This window comes from Alligator mississippiensis, chromosome 10 (assembly GCF_030867095.1).
Source record: "Alligator mississippiensis isolate rAllMis1 chromosome 10, rAllMis1, whole genome shotgun sequence".
Taxonomy (NCBI): domain Eukaryota; kingdom Metazoa; phylum Chordata; order Crocodylia; family Alligatoridae; genus Alligator; species Alligator mississippiensis.
The window spans coordinates 34,642,996-34,663,020 of NC_081833.1; the positions used below are offsets into that span (position 1 = coordinate 34,642,996).

The following is a 20,025-nucleotide window of genomic DNA, read 5'->3' on the forward strand; positions in this document are numbered from 1 at the left end:
TAGATTGAAGAATAAAACCCGGAGAGAAATCGCTATTACAGACATGATGCTGCATAAAGGCTAATACACAAGACAGCAGGGAGTTTCTTGAACAGAGCTCGGGTTATTTGTGTTAAAATTAATACTTTTCTAAGGCTTTTTCTTTTATCTTTTTTTTTTTTCAGTTTACCCGTAACTTTGAATTGCCTGGCTTTCAAAACAGCGCTAGAACCCTTTTTAACTGCAGTAGTCCAGCAGGTTTCAACCTCACTCCTCCCTCTTCCCTTGGCGGTTGACTTCATAGCCTTAGCTTGGTCCTAAAGTTTCATTAGGTCTGAGAAGCATGAAGCACATGAAATAATATCTGGTGATCCTTGAGAATATGCTGTATGTTTCATCTTGGCAAATACTTCTAAACAAAATAGTCAGCATATTAAAATGCTTGCTAATTTAAAAAAAAATGATATCTGATTGGCTAAGCGTAGCTGTACAGCCATGTTGCCTACAAGGTAGTATTGTTATGATTGAATGCTACAGTTGAAGCTCCCGTTGTCTCCTGCTGCATGTGTTACCTTACCTTGACCCTGACTTCTCAAGCAGTGCCAGAGTAGCCTGGCTTTGAGAACCTCCCCTTGCCATTGCCTGGAATTGTTCAACTTCCTCGCTGCATGTTCATTGAATATTTTATTTTGCCTGCAGGTATAGGAAAGAACGTGATTTGTGAGAAAGCTGCTACTTCTGTAGATGCCTTCAGAATGGTTACAGCTGCCAGATATTACCCCAAGCTCATGAGCATTGTTGGCAATGTCCTCCGTTTCTTGCCTGCCTTTGTCAAAATGAAGCAGTTAATAGAAGAACACTACATAGGCAATGTGATGATCTGTGATGTACGTGTGTACTGGGGAAGCCTGCTTAGTCATAAGTATAACTGGATCTGTGATGAGCTAATGGGAGGAGGTGGACTGCACACCATGGGCACCTACATTATAGACCTCTTAACTCATCTAACTAGCAGGAAGGCTGAGAAAGTCCATGGCTTGCTTAAAACATTTGTGAAGCAGAATGCAGCTATAAGCGGAATCCGTCACGTCACTAGTGATGACTTTTGCTTCTTTCAGATGCTTATGAGTGGTGGTGTCTGTAGCACTGTGACTCTCAACTTTAACATGCCAGGATCATTTGTTCATGAAGTCATGATTGTTGGGTCTGCAGGTCGCCTTATTGCTCGTGGGACAGACTTGTATGGGCAGAAGAATACAGCACTTCAGGAGGAACTGCTCTTTACAGATTCTCTGGCCATCAATGCGGGCCTTCTGGAAAAGGGGTTTAAAGACATCCCATTGCTCTACCTGAAAGGAATGGTATATATGGTGCAGGCACTGCGACAGTCTTTCCAAGACCAGGAAGACCGTCGGACGTGGGATCACAAACCAGTCTCTATGGCAGCCTCTTTTGAAGATGGACTCTATACGCAAAGTGTAGTAGATGCCATAAAGAAATCCAGCAGGTCTGGGGAGTGGGAAACTGTGGAAGTGATGACTGAGGAACCAGATGCCAATCAAAACCTTTGTGAGGCACTTCAAAGGAATAACCTATAAATGGAAACGTTCATGTGGCTATTTTGGAAGGTGGAATCATTGAAAATGTCCAGCTGTAGCTGTAAAAGTTTCTCCGTTTTCAAGATATGTAGATTCTTATTTAATATTTGTGTGGTTTTCATGCTTGTGGGTGAAACATGTCTTGCTCTAATGAAACTGTTCTCTGGCAGATTGTTCTGTTTTAAACTCCTTTGAAGAGGTTTTTTTTTTTTTAATATTTCTGTTTTTTAGAGCTCAAATTCTGTTTTGGGGACTGTTGGCAAAACTTGAATTGCCCTTTGCACTTGCAGTAACTAAAGTGACACATGGAACCTTTGCCATTTTATTACTGACAGATGGGACACGATTCGTCTTGCACATAATTCAATTATTTTAACAGTTTTAACATGTGAGCAAGCCCAGGAAGCCTGTCTAACTCACCAGCCCTTGTCCTCTCTAATAGGACTGTTTACAGATTTTTTTTAGATTTATTCCTTTGCTTGTAAAATGGTTTGAAAGAGAAGTGTACTGATGTGGCAAATCTGTTCCTCACAAAATTTGAGCTTCAGAAGGGGAAAAATAAAGCTCAGGCTTAGTGTTCCTCACATAGCTAGTGTGTTGAGCTTTTTTTTCAAATTTAATTTCAATTGGTATCCACATTTAAAAATATCCTGTGGATTCTCTATTGCTGGTCTCTGCAGTCTGTCAGGTTTTGGAGTGCTATGGTTATGTTGGCTATTGTTCCATCCACATGAATGCTGTTCTTTCATACCAGATACTTGGAAAAGTAATATCTCCCATCATTTTTTTTTTAAATCTCTACATCTTCCTACCCCCAGAGCAGTTGTGAATTGTGTTTGCTACTGGGCAGCACAGATGCCAAATTTATTCTGAAATGTTTTCAGCCCTGTGTTCTTTACTAAAGTCCTCACTGGCTTATTAGGTGGTGTATATTGTTTGCTTAATGTCACATACGTTTGTTTGTTAATGTGACAGAGAGTAACCTTCCAGGAATTTAAAGGTGGATGAAAAAAAATAGAAACTATTTCATTGCCATACTTTAGTGATCCCTTTGCCAGCACAGTACACAAACCTTGCAAGCTAAATAGTGGCAACTGAACTGCTAAGGTAGTGATGATCTTCAGTGTCTAAGCTTTTTAATGATGTAGACTGGATATTACCTCCTGTGTTCCCACACCCCTTTATTTGTATTAAGGGGAAATTTTTTGCTGCTGGCAGATTTTGAGTAGAATTTGACTCCATTCCAGTAATGTCTTTTGGTTAAGCTGTCATTAAGAAGGGGTAACAACATTTTAATTAAATGCATTTTGTTTACTTGAATGTCTTTATTGTTTTCCCACTAGATTTTAACCCTTTATATTTATGTAAAGCACTAACATGCAAACATATGTTTCATAAACCTGTTCTTTCTGAAGTGTCTCCTTTTATTTCTACAGAAATAACTGTTGTGTTTGAGGGCATTCCTTCTTGCAGTTTGCTTGCTTGTTTTTAAAGACAAAATGCACTCTTCTTCCCTCCTGCCTCAGGACTGTAGGGCAGGGCCTCACCCACACATTACCAGGGATGCACCAATAAAGATTTGCTTGGCTGATACCGATAGCTGATGATTAACCAGCCATGTCAGTTGATGCCAATCCAATATTTGGTAATAGTGCAAGCCATTTTTAACTACTGACATAAATAAACCTTTTTTTGTTTATTTTGCATTTATAACACACATATGCATGCATACATGCCTCCTGCCTGCTCTAGCCCTTGACAAGGAAGGTGGTGACCACCTTATTCCTACATACATCGTCTCCTTGCCCACGGCTTCTACCCGCAGCCCTGCTCCCCGCACAGCCTGTTCTACTATCACAGGTGCACCAGGCAGACCCTCATGTGCACAAAGGTGCCGGGCATGTTTGGAGCCCCAGAGCATGCTGCTGCCTCAGTGCTGGTGACCTCCGCACAGCCGAGCTCCTGCAGCCATTAGGGAGAATCCACTTTTGCAAAGGCACCCAGTGCCCAATGGAGTGGAATGTACCTCGCACGGTACCATACCCCACCCACGTGCAGCCCAACATCTCTGTGGCGGCCCTAGTGCTCAGGCTGCATGCACGATGTCATGGGAACATAGTCCCTTTGTTGCTGAGCATGGTGCCCTATGACTGCTCCCTGGCAGCCCCTTCCCTTGCTGCTTGCCGGGACCCGTAGTCTGCCGCGGGCTCAGGCTAGCAGCAGGGTGTGGGGACTGGACTATGCTCACCAGGGTGCTCCAGGCACACGGCTGTAATTATTGGCTATAACGACCAAAAAAACCCAAGAGCCGATAATGTAATTTTTCCTTTTATCAATGCTGATCTGTTAGCCAACCAATATATCAGTGAACCCCCACACATTACATATGTTAGATAATTAAACTGGTAAATCATGCAATAAATTTAGCCTGGTCATGTGCAAAATAATTACCTAGCCATAAAAATGGCTATCCAGCTATAAAAAGAGTCAACCAGCTTACAAATTTAGCACTTAAAAATCTGTAACAACTTTGTAGCTGGTTTCTATCTAGCTTTAATTTGAACATGTGGCATGGCCCTAGGAAGTTACTATTTTCAAATTGCCAGTATAGACTTCTTTGCAATGTTGTATTTCATGACAGTGAACAACACTTAGTTGTTACATTGCAGAGATGTCCAAGGAGATCGGCTAGTTACTTGTTAAGAAACATCTGTCTTTGTACTGCTGTGTTTAGTCTGAAGTCGGGCAGAAGGCAGGGTAGAGTGGCACCATAGGCACTAACTGGTTCAGAAAGGCTTGAGTTTTCATAGTCAACAACTTACTTTGGCAGATACTAGGAATCTTGCTATGAAACCTCTTGCTTCTTTGAGCCAGTTAGCCTGAAAGGCCACACTGCCCTACCTTCTGCCAGATTAGTAAATAGAATATGGAAAGGGAAGAGGTTCCTTAGAAAGATCAGGAAAAGGGACTAATCATAGAGTTGTTACATCTCATCATGTTCGTAGGTATATTAAATTAGAGAGAATTCCAGTCTCATCTCTCTTTCCCTGTTGTTCCCTTGCTCTTCACTGGGATTGTGTGCTTTCACATGTCATTTTCCTTAGGCCATGAAGCTAGAGAGCAGCTGGCTTTAATGTAATCACACCATTCCTGCCCTGCTTTACGCATCTCCTTTTGCAACTAATGGGTTCTCTGCTTCCTCTCTACCTTCGTGCAACCTTTAGTGGAAAAACAGGTGAGAAGGAAAAATGCCACATTCTTTGTCCAAACTGAATTCACTGTTCAGTTCATGAATTTAAATAATCCTGTGTGCTTCTGACATGTTAAAGGTCTGATATGTCATTTTAAAGTTGGGGTGGGGTTGAACTGTTTTTCTGGGCTACTAGCATATGCAATATCTTGCAGTGTCAGGAGACACTGTTTTCTTTCCTTGCAGACACTTATTGTATGTAGCTTGGATGAGCCACCCAGATGGCTTGCAGTCCCCCACGCTGTTTCCACTAGACTTAAGAATGCTTAAATTGAATGCATATTAGATTCCATTTATATAGACCAGTAGGTTTCAGTTGAATCAGAAGGAAAATGAACTGTGCTTTGGTCTTAGGAAATCTATTTTCATTTGGGAGAAAAGTCATTCTAATTAGAAGATACTGAATAGAAACTTTGTTTTTTATATCATTTACCCTCCAGAACATAGGTCTTTTTATTTTATCTGTTGAGCCTTCAGTCTTTTTACAGTTAGCTACATGTAAACAAGCCATAACAGCAGCTTTGTCCTTGAAGGTCTAACATTATTTCACTGATGTATTTCACATGTTATTTCACATTATGTCACGTTAGATGTATTTGAACCATCAGAATCATCCCCAAACTCCATTAGAGATGTCTAGTTCTGCTCCTTAATGAAAGAGCAGCTCTGCATTTGAAGCCATCATCTGGGCTATTTAAACATAATTCCTCAGTGTTTCAGTCCTTTATAAATGTGTTCAAATAGAAAATCCAAAGCTTAGCACCAGTTACCTGATGGTTTCTGTTTAATTGTAGTCTTTCTAATTTCATGGTTAAACTGAAAGAACTTGACATTATGTGAAGTGGGCTACTTTCATCTATCCAATCTTCTCTAAATTTAGCCAATGCAAGGATCGGCTGAGAAAAAGGAAAGGGCCCAGAAAGCAAGGTGAAAAAGAATTAACTAACACCTGTTTTCTTGACTACATCTCAACATAATTTTGGAAATTGATATTCCATTGCAAATGAAGCTTTGTGCCCCATGGGGAACATGGGAAAACTGCTTTCATAGCACTACTTACTTTCATAGCACTACTTTCATAGCACATTCAGGAATGCGTGGTGCATGTCCTCTAATAGGAATTGCGTCGTACTTGGGCTCTGTAATTCTCATTAAAGAATTGCAAGTAAAGGAAATAGTTAAAAACAACAAAGAGTTGCCTTTTAAACCTATTGTACAGTTTTGCTATTGAATAGTAAAAGAGTTTTTCAAAAGAATGCACTGGCCAGGTTAGCAAAGCTTGGTCCTATTTAGGGAAGTTTTCTCTGCTTTTGGCTGCATGCAGGATAGCCAACCTGGACGTGCAGTTATAATGTTTATTCAGGATCTGTGCCCTAGAGTAATGACTACAGAATAACTGGCATGTTCTATTTAATTCTGTAAATCATTGCTCTGTAGCAACCTCTGCTGGTGAGAAAGCAAAGGATTTTTATAGGTTTTTGAACAAAAGTTTATTCTTTATCAGGTATGGTTTGAATAGTTCTCATTCAGATTGGGAGTCGGTGGCAGCAACTCACACTTTTTCCAGACTGAAATTTGGCACCTTACCATCTGTCTAAATATGAAAATGATCCAGAATATGGTGGAGTTTAAATGTTAAGTGGAATATGTGTCCCAGATTAGCTGTGTGGATGTTCTCATTCTAGAATACAGCTATGGTTTTTACATTTTTTTCCCCTGGTGTAGCTTAGTGCATTTAGTGGATTAACCCTACCTCTGCTGTATTCTGGATTCATTTTCATATTTAGACAAATCCGAAGGCACCAGAGCTTGTGAAACTCCAGAGCTACAGCCATTAATGCCAAATGTGAAATAAGCATTCACACATGTAGTTAATCTGGAATAAATCTATGTATAAAAAACTCCGAAGGCCTTTTTGTTTTACATAAGTTTAAATGAGCTTTCAGAAAAAAAACACGTGTGTTTAGCAAGCTGGGTTTATTCAGTCCATAGAGTCATAGAAAGTTAAGAGTTGGAAGGGACCTCAGGAGGTCATTTAGTCCAACCCCTAGTCCAGTTCAAGAACTTCATAATGTAGCTATATAAGAGAGATCTGCTGTCAGATATGTAAGTCTGAATTCCTATCCCTTTCACCTACTTTCTGAATAGATGTGAAAGTTACCAAGGATTTCCTGTCCAAATGTAGCTGCTGGTAGCATGTACAAATGGTTGGTCAAAATTGGTAGAGGCAAAGCATTTCCATGGCCACTTACTTGTCTTCCTGGTGGGTTTCCTCCGTCTCCAGCTACACTGCTGAAAGCAGCAGCATCTTTTGCTTATCTTCCTTCCTACAGAGCTTCAGAGCAAGAAGAACTAGTGAAGGAGGAAAAGGAGGAGCTCCTTCCCAGGAAAAGCTAAAAGGGAAAGTCTGAAAAGGCTGTTACTGTGCCGCTCTCCTGAGGTGCTGGGGTGGTTGGCCCACTCTGCCCTACCCATTCCAATGGGGCCATGTGCCCATTTACTATTGCCAAGCTTGAGTTAGGACTGAGCAGCTTGGAGCCAGACAACCTTTTTCAGTCTCGTTAGCCCTATATCATCTCTAGAAATGAGCAGGACAAAGTCCCACATCTCCCAGGCATTAAGGAAAGGATCAGGCTCATAGAGGTTCACAAGGTGACACTGGAAGCTTGGTATACTCTTGTGTCTCTACTTCATCCAGAAGTCTTAGCTTGGCTGAACAGGGTTTTTTGCAGCTTTAGTATATTACTCTGGAGTTGATGCTTCCACTTCTCTCCCCTCCAGTGTCTCCAAGTACGGCTGGTCTTCCCTTGAATTCTACAGCAAGCTTCTTGGAGCTCAGGGTTCTCAAACTGGCTCACAGGTTCTCAGAGATTTTCTCTCCTCCCCCAGGTCCCATCCTACTCAGCTCATGATAGCATCAGTCGTGCTGACTGATTTGAATGGGCCTGGTAGACCTGTAGTATTTTTGCTTTGGCAAGAATCCAACACCCTCTTGTACTTGGTGAGCTTGCCAGGTCCTGCAGGCCTGTGGCTGTCTGAATTGCCCAGCATACTGGCTAAGCCAGAAATTTTCCCTTCCCAGGAAAGTCTGTCTACTAAAAAATGTTCAGTTGTGACATTGCCTGGTCCTGCCTTCCCTCAGCCCACCTATTTGTGTGTAGTTCACAAGGCAGCATCCAGGTAAGTCCTTCCTGTGATATTAAGGTCTGCATCCAATACTTCCCTGCCCTACTGGCTGCTTTCCCCAGTGAAGCTTCATGCTCCCTCTTCGCTCATCCACTGGCCCCTGACTATAGGGGGTTTGTACACTTCCCTATATCCATATGGCCTCAAATTCTGCAGATTCCAGTCACTAGGAAGCCTTAAATAGGGCAAAACACTGCATATTTAGGAACACTTGCAGATTGATTCGTCTTGCCTATGTGCCAGAACCTTAGCTCAGGCTTCTGTATTTCCTCCCCAAAAGCTGAAGGTGTCTCAAGCACTTAATGTAGAACAGGGAAGTAGGCTCTGTACCTTGCTTTGGGGCAGGGCTGGGTAACTTATGGCCTGCAGGCTGGATCTGGCCTGCAGTGGCATGGGGGATCAGTGGCACACAGCTTGCCCTGGCATCTCCCCGCTTCTCTGCTCCACACCCTACTGCCAAGCCCCTAGCAGTGTCACCCCTGCTGCCCCCTCTTTGCCCATTGCAGCTCCCTGTCACGGTTGAATCTGGGCCTCCCCACTGCCAGTGGGGACAGGGATTGGCAGCACACAACAGAGGCTGCAGCAGGTGGCTTGGCCTCTCCAGAGGGGGGTGGCAGCCCAATGGCCTCCTGCTTTAAAAGGTTGCTGACCCCTACTCTAGGATAAGCTATGACTGGATTTCTGGGAAAGCCCAGAACTTTTCATGGTTAAAAGGTTGCCATCCCCTTCCTAATGAAACTATTCAGCACTGATATTGGGGAGAGCAGTTAAAGCCTTGAGAATGGATTGCAAAAAGCAGTAGAAAAGTTCAGTGGTTTTCATGCGGTGCATCAGGATCCTATGTCATGCTGTGTGAATCAGACTACTGTACTCTGTGTGTGTAGAGGGGGGAGGCAAGAAGGATTTTTTAAACCATACTTCCTTTCTAGGACTATGTTCTTCACACTTAGTGCTTGGTAATGCTGGAGGTGCAGCCCCTGAACTGATCTAAGCCTGCCTTTTCCATACCAAAGCCTATTAAATGAGAGCTCTGGATCAGCCAAAGGCAAAGGAAGCTGTGCACCTTTCATTGGAGGTCTCCCATAGGGGTCCTTCAGCAGCAGCTCTTGTGACTTGCATCTCCCTGCCCGCGGTTTCTGATGTCACTCCCCAGGCCTGTGATGCATCTGTGGCATGGCACTGCACAGCAAGGGCTAAATTAACATGAGTGTTTAATCCTTATACCTTTCAAGCAGGCACTACTACAGTGGAGCATGGCAGGACTGGCAGTGACTTGTTTAACCTCCTCTGCATTCTGGATTGTTATATTTTATAGGCCTTGCTCTGAATGCTAAAGTGTAGCTCGAATCTGTTTGCAAATGATCTGATCTACATCTGTTTACTATTTGTGTGATCTGTAAATAGGGGATGGATTGCTACTGTATTTATTTAGCTCAATGTTTTTTACTGGCATTTTTTATATTTAATTAGGACTGTTGTGAAGCATATGAACTCTTCATTAAAATAGTTCATACCTGGCTGAATTGTAATGGTCTCTGTTGGCTGTAGATACAGATCAATTTGTGTTTAAGACTGTCATGAAAAGTCAGCTTGAGCTACTACATTAGTGTAACTTGACCCTTTGTGTAATTTGGGGCTCTGCAAAACCTCAATAAATTTATCTGTGTGGATAACCTTGTGAGCAAGTGTGAGCTGATCTCAGGCCTGCCAAGAAAGTGAGCTCACCAATTAAGGGAGGGAGTAAGCAGATGGGAGACAGTGGGTGCATCTACACGTGTGCTTTACTGCAGCATTGACCAATTAGTTCTGCTGTAAAACATCACAATTTACATGTGTGCCAGTATTAGAGCACAGTAAATTAATTAACTCTGCTGTAAGATAGTAGTACTATCTTACAACGGAGTCATTTACTGTGCAGAAACACATGTGTAGATGATGACCAGTTCTGCAGTAGTTTGAGCCAGGGCAGAACAGCTCTGGGCTGGCAGCAGCCTAGGCAGGAGCAGGGAGTGGGTCATCCATATGGCTCCACAGTTTCAGTTCTCTTGTGTCCTAGCCGGCCCTGACACTTGCTGATGCTGCCACTGAGAGCCGGGGGCTGACCCCCCGCAGACTGCTGCCAGCCTTGGCTGCTCCACCCCAGCTCAAACTGCTGTGGTCTCGGGCACACATGCATGCACTGTGCCTGGGAGCAGCTGACTCTGGCACAAACTGCTGGAGTTTATCCCATGGTCTTAATGGCATGTATACTTGCACCCTGTCTGTCTCTCTTTGTACAATACCTGGTGCAATGGGGCTCTGATCTTGGTTGGTGTCATGGTGTGACTTTAAGACATGAGTCTCAGGACCTGCAGAGTTTACCCAAAGCTTACCCAGGTGTGTTCATTCAGGGGTGATCTTTTTGGCATATTTCCTGCTAGGTTTATGCCTGTTTGGAAGATAATTCTTGAACTGACAAGGCTTAAAGATGCCAAGATTGCCTTGTGCAGCAAAAGATATAAATGTAGAGTAGGGTGGGCAAGCTTAAAGACCACAGTGCTTCTGGTGGGGCATGAGAGATGGGCACCAAAACCCTTCCCGGTATGTTCCAATGATCCCGGAAGGACAGGAAAGACTCCAGGGAGGTAGGAACAAACAACAGGAGTGAGAAAAGAGGAGAAATGTGAGCTGGTTAACTTTAGGCTGGAGATGGTATTTGGACTCCCATCTCTTGGGGGCAGCTCTCTAGGACACTGGCTGAGAGCTGATTTAGTTTAATTCCCCCAACCTGTGTGACTCTACCAAGCTCTGTCATTGGGAGATTCCCTCTGCAGCCCCTAGCCTGCCTTTTCCAAACATGAAGTATCCCACCCCTCTGCTATTCACTGCTCCCATCTGCAACACGCTGTTGCATCTCTGAAACTGTCTCCTGACGAATAGTGATGCTGGGGCTGTGGGAGTCCCTGGCCAAGTTTCGCTTGGGCTGAAGAGCTTGATTTACCTAATCATGTAATAAGCTGCACTGAGTCCTGCTCCAGGCACAAACTCAGGCAGCTACAGTGGTGCATTCAGGCTTCAGACAATGCACAGTCTATCTTCCCTTTCTGAATTTTAATGTGAAGTGTTTGGAATGAGCTACTCTCAACCTCAACCTCCATTGTCTTGCAGGCATGAGAGCACTCAACTGAATGACTGCCTTGTACCTCAGCACTGTCCATCCATTAGTCTGTACCTCCAGGCACTATGCAGTCACCACTTTTACAAGCTTTCTTTATTTCATAAATGAGTAATGAGGGCATGAATGTAAATACTCAGCTCCAGCCACAATGAGCAGGGGTGGGAAGATGCCCTGGTATTTGATAAAGAAAAGGAGCTTTTACCAGGAGTGCTCAGCCAGCTTCCTAAAGCATTCGCTCTAGCGCCAGACAACAGCCCATCCCATGTTTGTTTTATGCTGAGCTAACATAGTGGGAAACCTGAGTCTGTGCAATTATTTATGCTGTGGTGAGAGTGGAGGCACCAAGTGAGCTGCACAGACACTGAGCATCTTGTCGATGGCCACTTGAGTCGACTTGTCCACCTCGGATGGGGCTGGAGTTCCCAAGGAGCAGGCTGCTGGGTTACTGCCCTTCTCACCTGTAATGGGGAGAGGGGGAGGAATCTGTGTTGACATGGACAGCTAAGCTTACATCATTGTGCTTCCTTCATGTGGGGGAAATGAGGAGGGAGATACTTGTTTGCACCAGTTGGTGACCAGAAGGGTGAACAGAAAGACTCTCCGTTCTGAGAGAGGTCTGTTCAGGCCTCCCACCATCTGTGATGACTGATGAGACAGGCAGACTTTTGGTGTGGTCTGTCTACTTGGTGTAGTCAGTCAGCTGGAATTAGCTGATCCTGTTTCTTGGCAAATGTGGATGGGACACGTAGCTAATGGGGAGGGACTGGGATATAGGGCAGCTGGTGTCTTGCTGCCCTTGGTTGCGAAAAGGGCAGTCTGAGCTGTGCCTGGGGACCCTCTTCCTCTCTTGTCTTAACTAATTTATGGCTGGTCACCAACAACTGTGAGGGGAAGGACTCCAGGCTGCTGCTGAATTTGAAATAGTGTCAGACTCAGGTCAGGCCCTAGCAGCTGGACCTTGAGCTGGAGCAGAGCCAGAGCTGGGGCAAAGCTAGAGCTGAGAACAAAAGCTAATGGCACAGTGCTGCTTTTCCTAGCTGAGGCTGAACAGACACTGACCCGGGCTACCTTGAACCTGCTGACTCAAGCCATTGGACTTTGCAGATGTTTAAAGGACAGCTCTGCTCTGCCATGTCAGCAGAGCAGCCTGTGGCCAGGGGGTGCTTAGCCCCTCCTCTCAGTTTCGTCTATGAGATGTCAAGACAGGGCTTGTAGGAGGAGCTGCCTGTTGAGTTACTGCAGGCACTGAAGATGTCTCTTCTTGAGTTTTGTAGCTTATTCTGCCATATGTGTCCTTGTCACCCCATGGTTTGCAGAGCAGACCTCCAGGAAGACCAGCTCAAGGCAGAGGTAGGAGGGAAAAAATGGAGCATGGCAGATCTAATTGTCTGGGACAAGAGTAGTCCCTCCAGTGTGAAGGAGCAGGCTGGAGAAATACAGCCCAGCCCAGCTCAGCCCACCAGGGCTTCCAGGCTGGCAAAGCTTGCTGGGCATATTTCCTGTCTAGAGCCTAGGCACAGGCCTTGCCCTAAGCTCCCCCTAAGTAGCAGGCTGTGCTCCCAGAAGCAGCCAGGGCACAGTGATGCTTATGGTGATAGAAGCCAAGGTCCAGCTCCACTCCTGGGAAAGAGCTCCACCCAGCAGCAATGACAGTGCTGGGAGGGCACCTGTGCTGGGTGTGACTCAGCCAGAAGCAGCTCTGCGCTTTCAGGCCTATCTTGGGGTTGGTCACGCATCAACCCCCGCTACTCTGTGGGAAAGTGCGTCAGTGTTCACAGAGGGGAACACTGAGGCACAGATGCTGTGAAACAGGGCTGTGGCACAGAGCTCTGGGCCCCTTCTTTGACACAGCTGAGCTCAGCCCAAGACATCTTGATCTACTTGACAAGGGCAGAAAACAGACCTACGTGCTTGCTGTGCCCAGGGCACTTCCACCACTACTGCCCACAATATTGCCACGGCTCTGGAAACTGCAGTGCCACCTTCCACTGCCACAAGCAGCTACACCCAGCTGTGTCACGTGCAGCCCAGATGGCAGTCTGCCCTCTTTCTTGACTGAGGGTCAGTCCTCAACCACCTGCCTGTACCTACCACTGAGTCCACAGTGCAGAGTGGGGCAGGATGGGGCAGTCCCCAGCCTCTGGCCTGGGAATAGGAGGCCTGGTGTCTGTTCCCAGCTCTGCTGCTGGCCTGCTTATCACTGCAGGCAAGTCTCTTCACCATCCTGTCTCCAATTCTCCTGTGACTGGCTAGGGACAGTGCTTGCCTGGCTTTGTCACAGCCCCCTGTGCTGCACAATGCAAGGTCCCATGGCAGAGCTATGGATGATGATCACAGGAGCTGCCTGGTCCAGGCCTGGCCCCAATCAGTATCCAAGCTGTCTTAGCCCACAGCTTGTGTAGCTGCTGGCTCTTCAGTGCCAACCAGTGCTGAACAATCAGGCTCTCTCCAGCTGTCCCAGACTCAGCACTTTGCTTCCATCAAAGCCAGAGGGATTTTGCCAGTCCTCTCCAGGTAGGAGCTTCCCAGGCATCTGAGGCAAGTGTTTAGTGCCCATTGGCACTTATGTGAGCACACGCAGCTGAAGACAGCTTTTTGGTGTGGCAGAATGTACATGCGGGGGTGGTGACTGCACAGGCACACGCCATGCACACAGCTGCTCGTGGGCACTCATCAGTTTTTGGTGCTGGGGCATCTCTCTCTCTCTCTACTCCCCTGAGGAACAGGCTCTGCCCTCCCTCTTTCCATCCCTCCCACCCCATTATAGACTCTGGCCAGACAGCTCCCATGCCAGTTGCCACATCTCTGACAGCCCCATCTCAGCTCCTTCTCCATTACCTGTTTGTCCAGATTCCTCCAGCACGGCTGTTGCCTTCCCCACCCCTGTGGTAGCCTCTCCTGGGGCAGCTGTCTCTGGTGTGTCCCCCTCCTCCTCCGACAGTCTGTTCATCTCCGGGTTGTCATAGTTGATGTACTGGTATAAGGGTCGCAGGCGCTGTGGTCTCCCTGGGGCAGGTGTAACAGCAGCTCTGACACTGTCCCACCCCCTCTGCATTTTACCAGCAGGGTGTAGCAGTGCCTCAGCAGGCAACAGGGCCTAGGGGCTGTCAGCCCTGAGCCACAGAGGGGGAACTGGAGGTACAGTGGGCACAGGAATATACCCCAAGTCCCCCACAAATCACTATCAGAGCCAGGAATAGAGCAGACATCTTGAGGAGGTGATGGCTTGTGCTGAGGCTTTAGAGGGCCTGGGGGGGAGTTCCCACAGATGTCTGAGTGACCCCAGGCAAGTCTCTGTCTTCACAGTGGGGACAACTGTCCTGCCCTCCACACCTTGTGTCCATCTCATCTCATTAGACCCTCTATGTGGGGGCTGTCTCTCACTGTGCCTGTGCAGCACTGGGCACAATGTGGCCAGGTCTTTTGGTGCTACTGTAAGACATGCAATAATAATGCCAGTCCTGAGGAGATAGGGAGTAGGCTTGGACACGTGATTCCCTCCCTGGAGCTGGGGCTCTCTGCCATGGTGCCCTCCAGGAGAGAGGCAATTGGGGCTTCTGCAGTATAATTCCCCCAGCTGGGCAATCTCTCACTCCCCTCAGTAGCCCCAAGCTTCCCCCATTGTGGTAGCGCCAGCAGTGGAGGAGCAGAAGGCTCCACTCCTCCCTCTGGAGTGGAGATATGAAAGCAGCTTCTATGGGTCTGACCCTGCTCCCCTCCACAGAGCAGGGAAGCCTTCTCTCAGTCGCAGGTAAGGGAAGGACATGAGGAAGGGGCGTAAGCAGAATCTGGCCCCTGGATTTAGCCCCTGGGGTATCTTGGTGGGTTCCTACCCATGTGCTTAATGGGAAGTAGGACTTCTCCCAACTGCAGAGGGTCCATTTCTAGGAGGACATGGTGTCCACGGTACTGCTCATTAGAGTTAGGCGTGCATGTAGTCAGGCCCTGCAAGGACCATGTAGTCAGGGGGCAACAGCTACCTGGACTTGAACTGACACTCGCCAGTGCTGGGGAGCCCAGCCTGGAGCCTTGCCCTTCTGCACCAAAACCACTACCTTCCTCCGCTGACCTGAGCTGCTGCCTTGGCTGGCAGCAGTGGCAGGTCTCTTTCTTTTTCTGTGGACTAACCGACTGTGCCTCTAGCAGTAGCTTACGCTGCCATGGGCAGTACCTGAAGAGGCACAGCCAGGCACTGGGAAGCATAACTGAGACTAACATGTGCTTTCCTCCTCTGCCCAAGCCCAGGCCCAGGCCCTGTGGCTGTGGTGACATTGCCTGCACTTACTGTCTGCACCTGGGGTGTCTGAGGACAGAGCTCCTGCTGCGCTGCCTGCAGAGGCAGTAAGATCAGACATGCTCTTCCTTTTCTTGGCTTTCTTGTGCTGCCTGGGGCTGGGTCCAGGCTCGGCACTGGGACCATCCACTTCCTCTGCCCTGGGAGGCAACTTCCTGAAGTCGGAGTGCTGGAAAATGAGTACGTCAGATTTGGCCCTGTGGGACAGAAAGCAAAGGCAGGGAGTGGTGGTCGAGGGAACAGGGAAGGGCAACTCAAGGCAGGAAATGCCTCTTGCTGTCCTCAGAGGCTAGCCAGGTGACCTGCCAGTTTCATCTTGTGATAATGCAAAGCTGACCTGCTTCCAGCCAGGGTGGAGCAGCCCCCTGGAAAGTCCCTCTCAGGTAGTCAGTGCAAGTCTGCTGAAAGCCTTCTGGCACAATGGGCCTGTCTGTACTACCTCCCTGCTGTGCCCAGGCCATCACTGATAGTCAAACCCTGCCCCCACACCCCTCCCCTGCCCTGGGCCCAGCATGTGGGCAGAGATGTCCTGAGCGCATGCCCCAGTCTGAGAGCCTGAGAGCAGTACTGGGGCAGGCACTCAGGACCCTTAAGCTGCCTGTTCCAGCCAGTTGCTGGGCTCAGGTGTGCACAGGGCAGGACTGGGCAAAGCTTAATTCTCAGTGACCATCCTGGGCTCAGCAAAGCTTCAAGCACTCTGCCCTTTGCCTTCTGGCCACTACAGCCCCCATAAGCTGGCAGCCCTTGATGAAGAGGGATCAGCAAGCCCCTCCTCCATGTGCAGACAGGAAAATTGAGGCACAGAGCTGGGACGTGAATTGCCTATGGGCAGAACTGAGGCAATTGCAGAGCACAGAGAACAGAAACCTGTAGTCCCCTCCCTGGGCTCCTGCTCTGCCCTCGAGGGAGTGTGTTGCTGCTTTGATTTCCCAGCTTCTTCTGGAGCTCTTGTTCAGGTGCAAGTGAATGATGTGGTGAGTGATTCTTATTGTATGCAGCCTGAGGAAAGCAGCCCTGGTTCTGATACCCCCTAGAGATCTGCTGCATATGTCTCCTTCCTGGCACGTCCCCTGCCTCTACTGATCTGTCTGCCCCTTCCTTCTCCAGTTTACCCCTCCAGCTGACTGAGCAACACAGTGTGGGGCCAAGGGGATTTGCTAGGCACAGCCAACACAAGCCCAGGCAATGCTGACACAGCAGCTGCTGTCTCCCGGGCTGCTCAAGGTGAGCTCTGAGGGTCTGGGGTGGCATGGGCACTATGCTGCCTGGTTGATCGTCCAGAGCTCACAAGTTCAAGGCATAGCAGAAGTGCTCATGGTGCAGCCTGTCAGATTCCAACAAAACTGTAAAATGTGTTAAGTGCAGGTAATTATTTTGGCTAGAGGGCTGTTTAACCAGGTTTGGTGAGCTGTCAAGGGCCACATGGGTAGCCCCGCCCCTTGACAGGTGCCCTGACCCCTGGCTGCCATCTTGAGACTGGAAGTCCCACCCTCTAACCCATGACCTTTGTCACCAGAAGTCCCTTCCCTGGCCCCCAGTAATACTCCCTTTGGGAGGGGAGGGTTGTCATCTTAGAACCAGAAAAAGAATAAATCATACACTAAAAGTCAAACACCTACTATACCGTATTTTGTTTGTTACAAAAAATATTTTTGTCCTGATTTGTGTTTGGTACTGTATATAGAGGTGGTTGCATAATAACTCAAAAATAAAGTCTTAGTCTTGTATATTGTGTGGGGAGGGGGTGTGTGGGGGGGGTGGAGTGTGGGAGCCCTGGCCCCTGCTTCCCTACGGGGTCCCAGGACCTGCGTGACAGGGAGTGGCAAAGACACCTGTCTCCAGCGTGTGGAGCTTCCCTCCAGTGGTGCGTGAGTGCAGGAGCTCCATGTGCGCAGTGGAGAGCCCCTGCGATAGAGGCAGGGTGGGCAAGTTGCGCTCCTTGCCCCCACGTGCAGCACTGGCTGGAGCCACTTGCACCAGGCACTAGTGTCCCCTGCCTACTGCCTGCGGGGGCTGCACACCATGGAGGACATGTGCGGGGGCCCCCCCCCCCCCCTTCCTGACACCCACACCCTGCCCACCCGAGCGCCGCACTGCTGCCGCCCCCCTGGACACAGGCTCTGTTCTGCCGCCAGCCCCAGCCCCAGACTCCATGCTCCCCACCAGCTGAAGCTTCCTCCCGCCCCTGCCACCTCCCTGCCTGTTGCCTGGAGCAAGCAGGATGCCAGGGAAGCCAAGCAGGTCCTACAGTGGCTGCGGCAGTGGCAGCAGCAGCTTCACCTGGAAGCTGCATGCTGGCCAGGCCCTTCCACCTACAAGGGTGGGAGCGAGGCACAATAAGGTAGGGTTACCATACGTCCGACCCCTTGTCCTCCATCTGGGCAGGTTTTTTAAAATGCAAGCTAATGTCCAGGTTTTTGCTTCGTCTCTGCTTTTGCTTTGGGCTGGGGGCAGCGAGGCAAGCGGAATGGCTGTCAGGAGATCATGTGCTCTGTGTGTGGGGCCCTGGCAGCTGCTGACAGGTGAGTGCGTGTGTGCGTGCATGGGCAGCAGAGCTGGGGGGGCAGGGTCTGCAAGTCAGGAGTGAGGGGCACCAGCAGGACTGGGAGAGAGCAGAGGACTGCAGGTCGGGAGTGCGGGACACTGGCAGGGCAGCGGGGGGGGGGGGGGGGGGGGGGGGCACATCACTGTTCCCTAATCATATACAACTTCCCCCTCTCCTCCCTCTCCCTCCCACAGATGTCCTCTTTTTTGAAATTGGAGAGATGGTAACCCTAGGGGGTGGTTATACGTGGGTGCCTTGCTCCCACCCTCTTGGCCAGAAGGGCTATACAGAATACAAGTCACTGGTGAGTGCTGCGGGCCGGATGAAAGTGCCTGGTAGGCCGGATTTGGCCTGCAGGCCCTATTTTGCCCACCCCTATGCTAAATACCTTATCCCATATGGACACAGGAAAGGAAAGGTGAACTCCCAGGCTGTAGTGCAGGTGGCTGCCTCCTCTCCTGTGCAACAGCATGCCTGCACAGTGGTCCCTGTGGGGAGGCTGGGGTGGGGGCCTGGTCTGAGTCTGCTCTTTGAGTGTGATTATCAGGAATGAAACTGAAACTAGTATTTAATGCAATGGCCATGCTGCCTCTGCCTCCTCCTGCCCGCAGGTATTGCTCAGCTATGTGCTGCAGGGACAGCCCTAAGGAAGTGCTGTTTCTCCCTCTCCTTCCCATCTCCACAGCCTTTGGCTGCTCCAGTGAGGCTGCCGGCTGTGGTGATGTCCTTACCCCATTGACACCAAGTCCCCTGGGGCCTGAAACTGCAACACAGTAGCCCAGCATGGCTCATCTGCCTGGTAGCCCTGAGGGGTCATGGTTCTGGGTCACATCTCGCTTGGGCTGATTTGACTGTCTTGGAGTGAACATCCTCAAGCTGGCCAGGGGCTATCTATGTTCCATTGTGCTAAACAGGCACATTGTGTGACCTGGCTTCCCTCCCTCAACCTCATTGCTGGCTCTGAGTGAACTCCCTTATCAGAGATAGATATGTAACATTTCTGGAAATTTTGAAGCCATGGGAAAAAAATGTGTTTTTTCCCATTTTTCCAGAAAAAAATGGAAATTTTTGGAAAAAGTAAAACATATGCAATATTTATCTTCCTTATCTATCTACATTTACTTTATTACTTTATGAACATACAGTATATTATGTATAACTTAATTAGCACATAAAATTGAAATGTTTGGTATATTTATGAAATTTAAAAGTATAAGTGCCTAATTATTATTTGAATAAAACTAAGGCATTTAAAGTAATTATTTGTAATTATTGTTACAGATGGAGCTACAAGCTGCTGCACCCTAAGGTACTTAAGCATGTCTTGGTTTTTGCCAGTTCATGAGAACTAGGAAAATAATTAAAGTTGAAAATAGAAACCATCAACATTGTAGTAAACAAAAGGAAGTTTTTATTATCTGGACTTAGAAAATCTCCTCCATACAGTCCACACTCTCCAGAAACAGAAGAAACTCACATTTTTAGAAAAAAAGCTCAGAAAAAACAGCCCTGTAAGGCTGGAAAAAAAATTCAGCACATGAAACCAATGTCTTTTAAACAAACAAGCATATCTTTGAACATATTAGCATTGCAAGTTTCTTTGTCTAACCAGAGTCAGACTTAGTTTCTGAAATATCAGTATTTTCTGATTCTGAATCTGAACCTTCACTTTTATCTTCATGGACTTCAGAAAACTGAAGGTTTGCATGGATTGAAACAAGCTTCTCTACTTGTTCACAAGGTAGTTTATTTCTTGATTTGATGTGTATCCTTCCAAACACAGACCAGTTGCTTTCATGTGCTGCAGAAGATGGAGGAATCTGAAGCAGGTGAGAAGCAAGGGGAATCAGAGGCTGTTGTACAATGGCCTTGCAAGCATGTTGCAGGACGAATATGCTTGGCAGAGTCCCAGTTTGCACTCCTGGTCCAAATACCTGATGATGTTCTGTAGTAGCTGAAAGTACCTTGCCAACATCAATTCCTAAGTGTGTTGCTTGTTTTGTAATTCAGTCAAAT

The 20,025-nt window shown here is 47.7% G+C and overlaps 2 protein-coding genes across 5 annotated transcripts in view; one reads left to right on the forward strand and one right to left on the reverse strand.

Annotated features, from left to right (window-relative positions):
• The window catches only part of GFOD2 (Gfo/Idh/MocA-like oxidoreductase domain containing 2), a 71,915-nt gene extending 62,384 nt beyond the window's left edge, over positions 1 to 9,531 (forward strand). For all 4 annotated transcript variants that reach the window (XM_019488980.2, XM_059713635.1, XM_059713634.1 and 1 more), the window contains one exon: positions 679 to 9,531. In XM_019488980.2, coding sequence (XP_019344525.1) covers positions 679 to 1,577 — 899 coding nt within the window. In that variant the 3' untranslated portion in view covers positions 1,578 to 9,531. The remainder of the gene's footprint in view (positions 1 to 678) is intronic.
• A 1,745-nt stretch (positions 9,532 to 11,276) lies between these two features.
• C10H16orf86 (chromosome 10 C16orf86 homolog) lies at positions 11,277 to 18,826 on the reverse strand. The gene is made up of 4 exons (XM_059713290.1): positions 18,741 to 18,826; positions 15,456 to 15,661; positions 14,009 to 14,176; positions 11,277 to 11,628 (listed from the first exon to the last, which is right to left on the reverse strand). Exons 1-4 carry the CDS (start codon positions 18,824 to 18,826, stop codon positions 11,483 to 11,485), a joined length of 606 nt encoding a protein of 201 aa, XP_059569273.1. The 3' UTR covers positions 11,277 to 11,482.
• Positions 18,827 to 20,025: the final 1,199 nt, after the last annotated feature.

Excerpts from the sequence above, each read along its gene's own strand:
- C10H16orf86 (XM_059713290.1), bottom strand. The coding sequence starts at position 18,826 with ATGACCCCTCAGGGCTACCAGGCAGATGAGCCATGCTGGGCTACTGTG. Across the intron at positions 15,662-18,740 it reads GGGGACTTGGTGTCAATGGG|GGCCAAATCTGACGTACTCA; the intron begins GTAAGGACATCA and ends TCTGTCCCACAG. Across the intron at positions 14,177-15,455 it reads AGACACCCCAGGTGCAGACA|GGAGACCACAGCGCCTGCGA; the intron begins GTAAGTGCAGGC and ends CACCTGCCCCAG.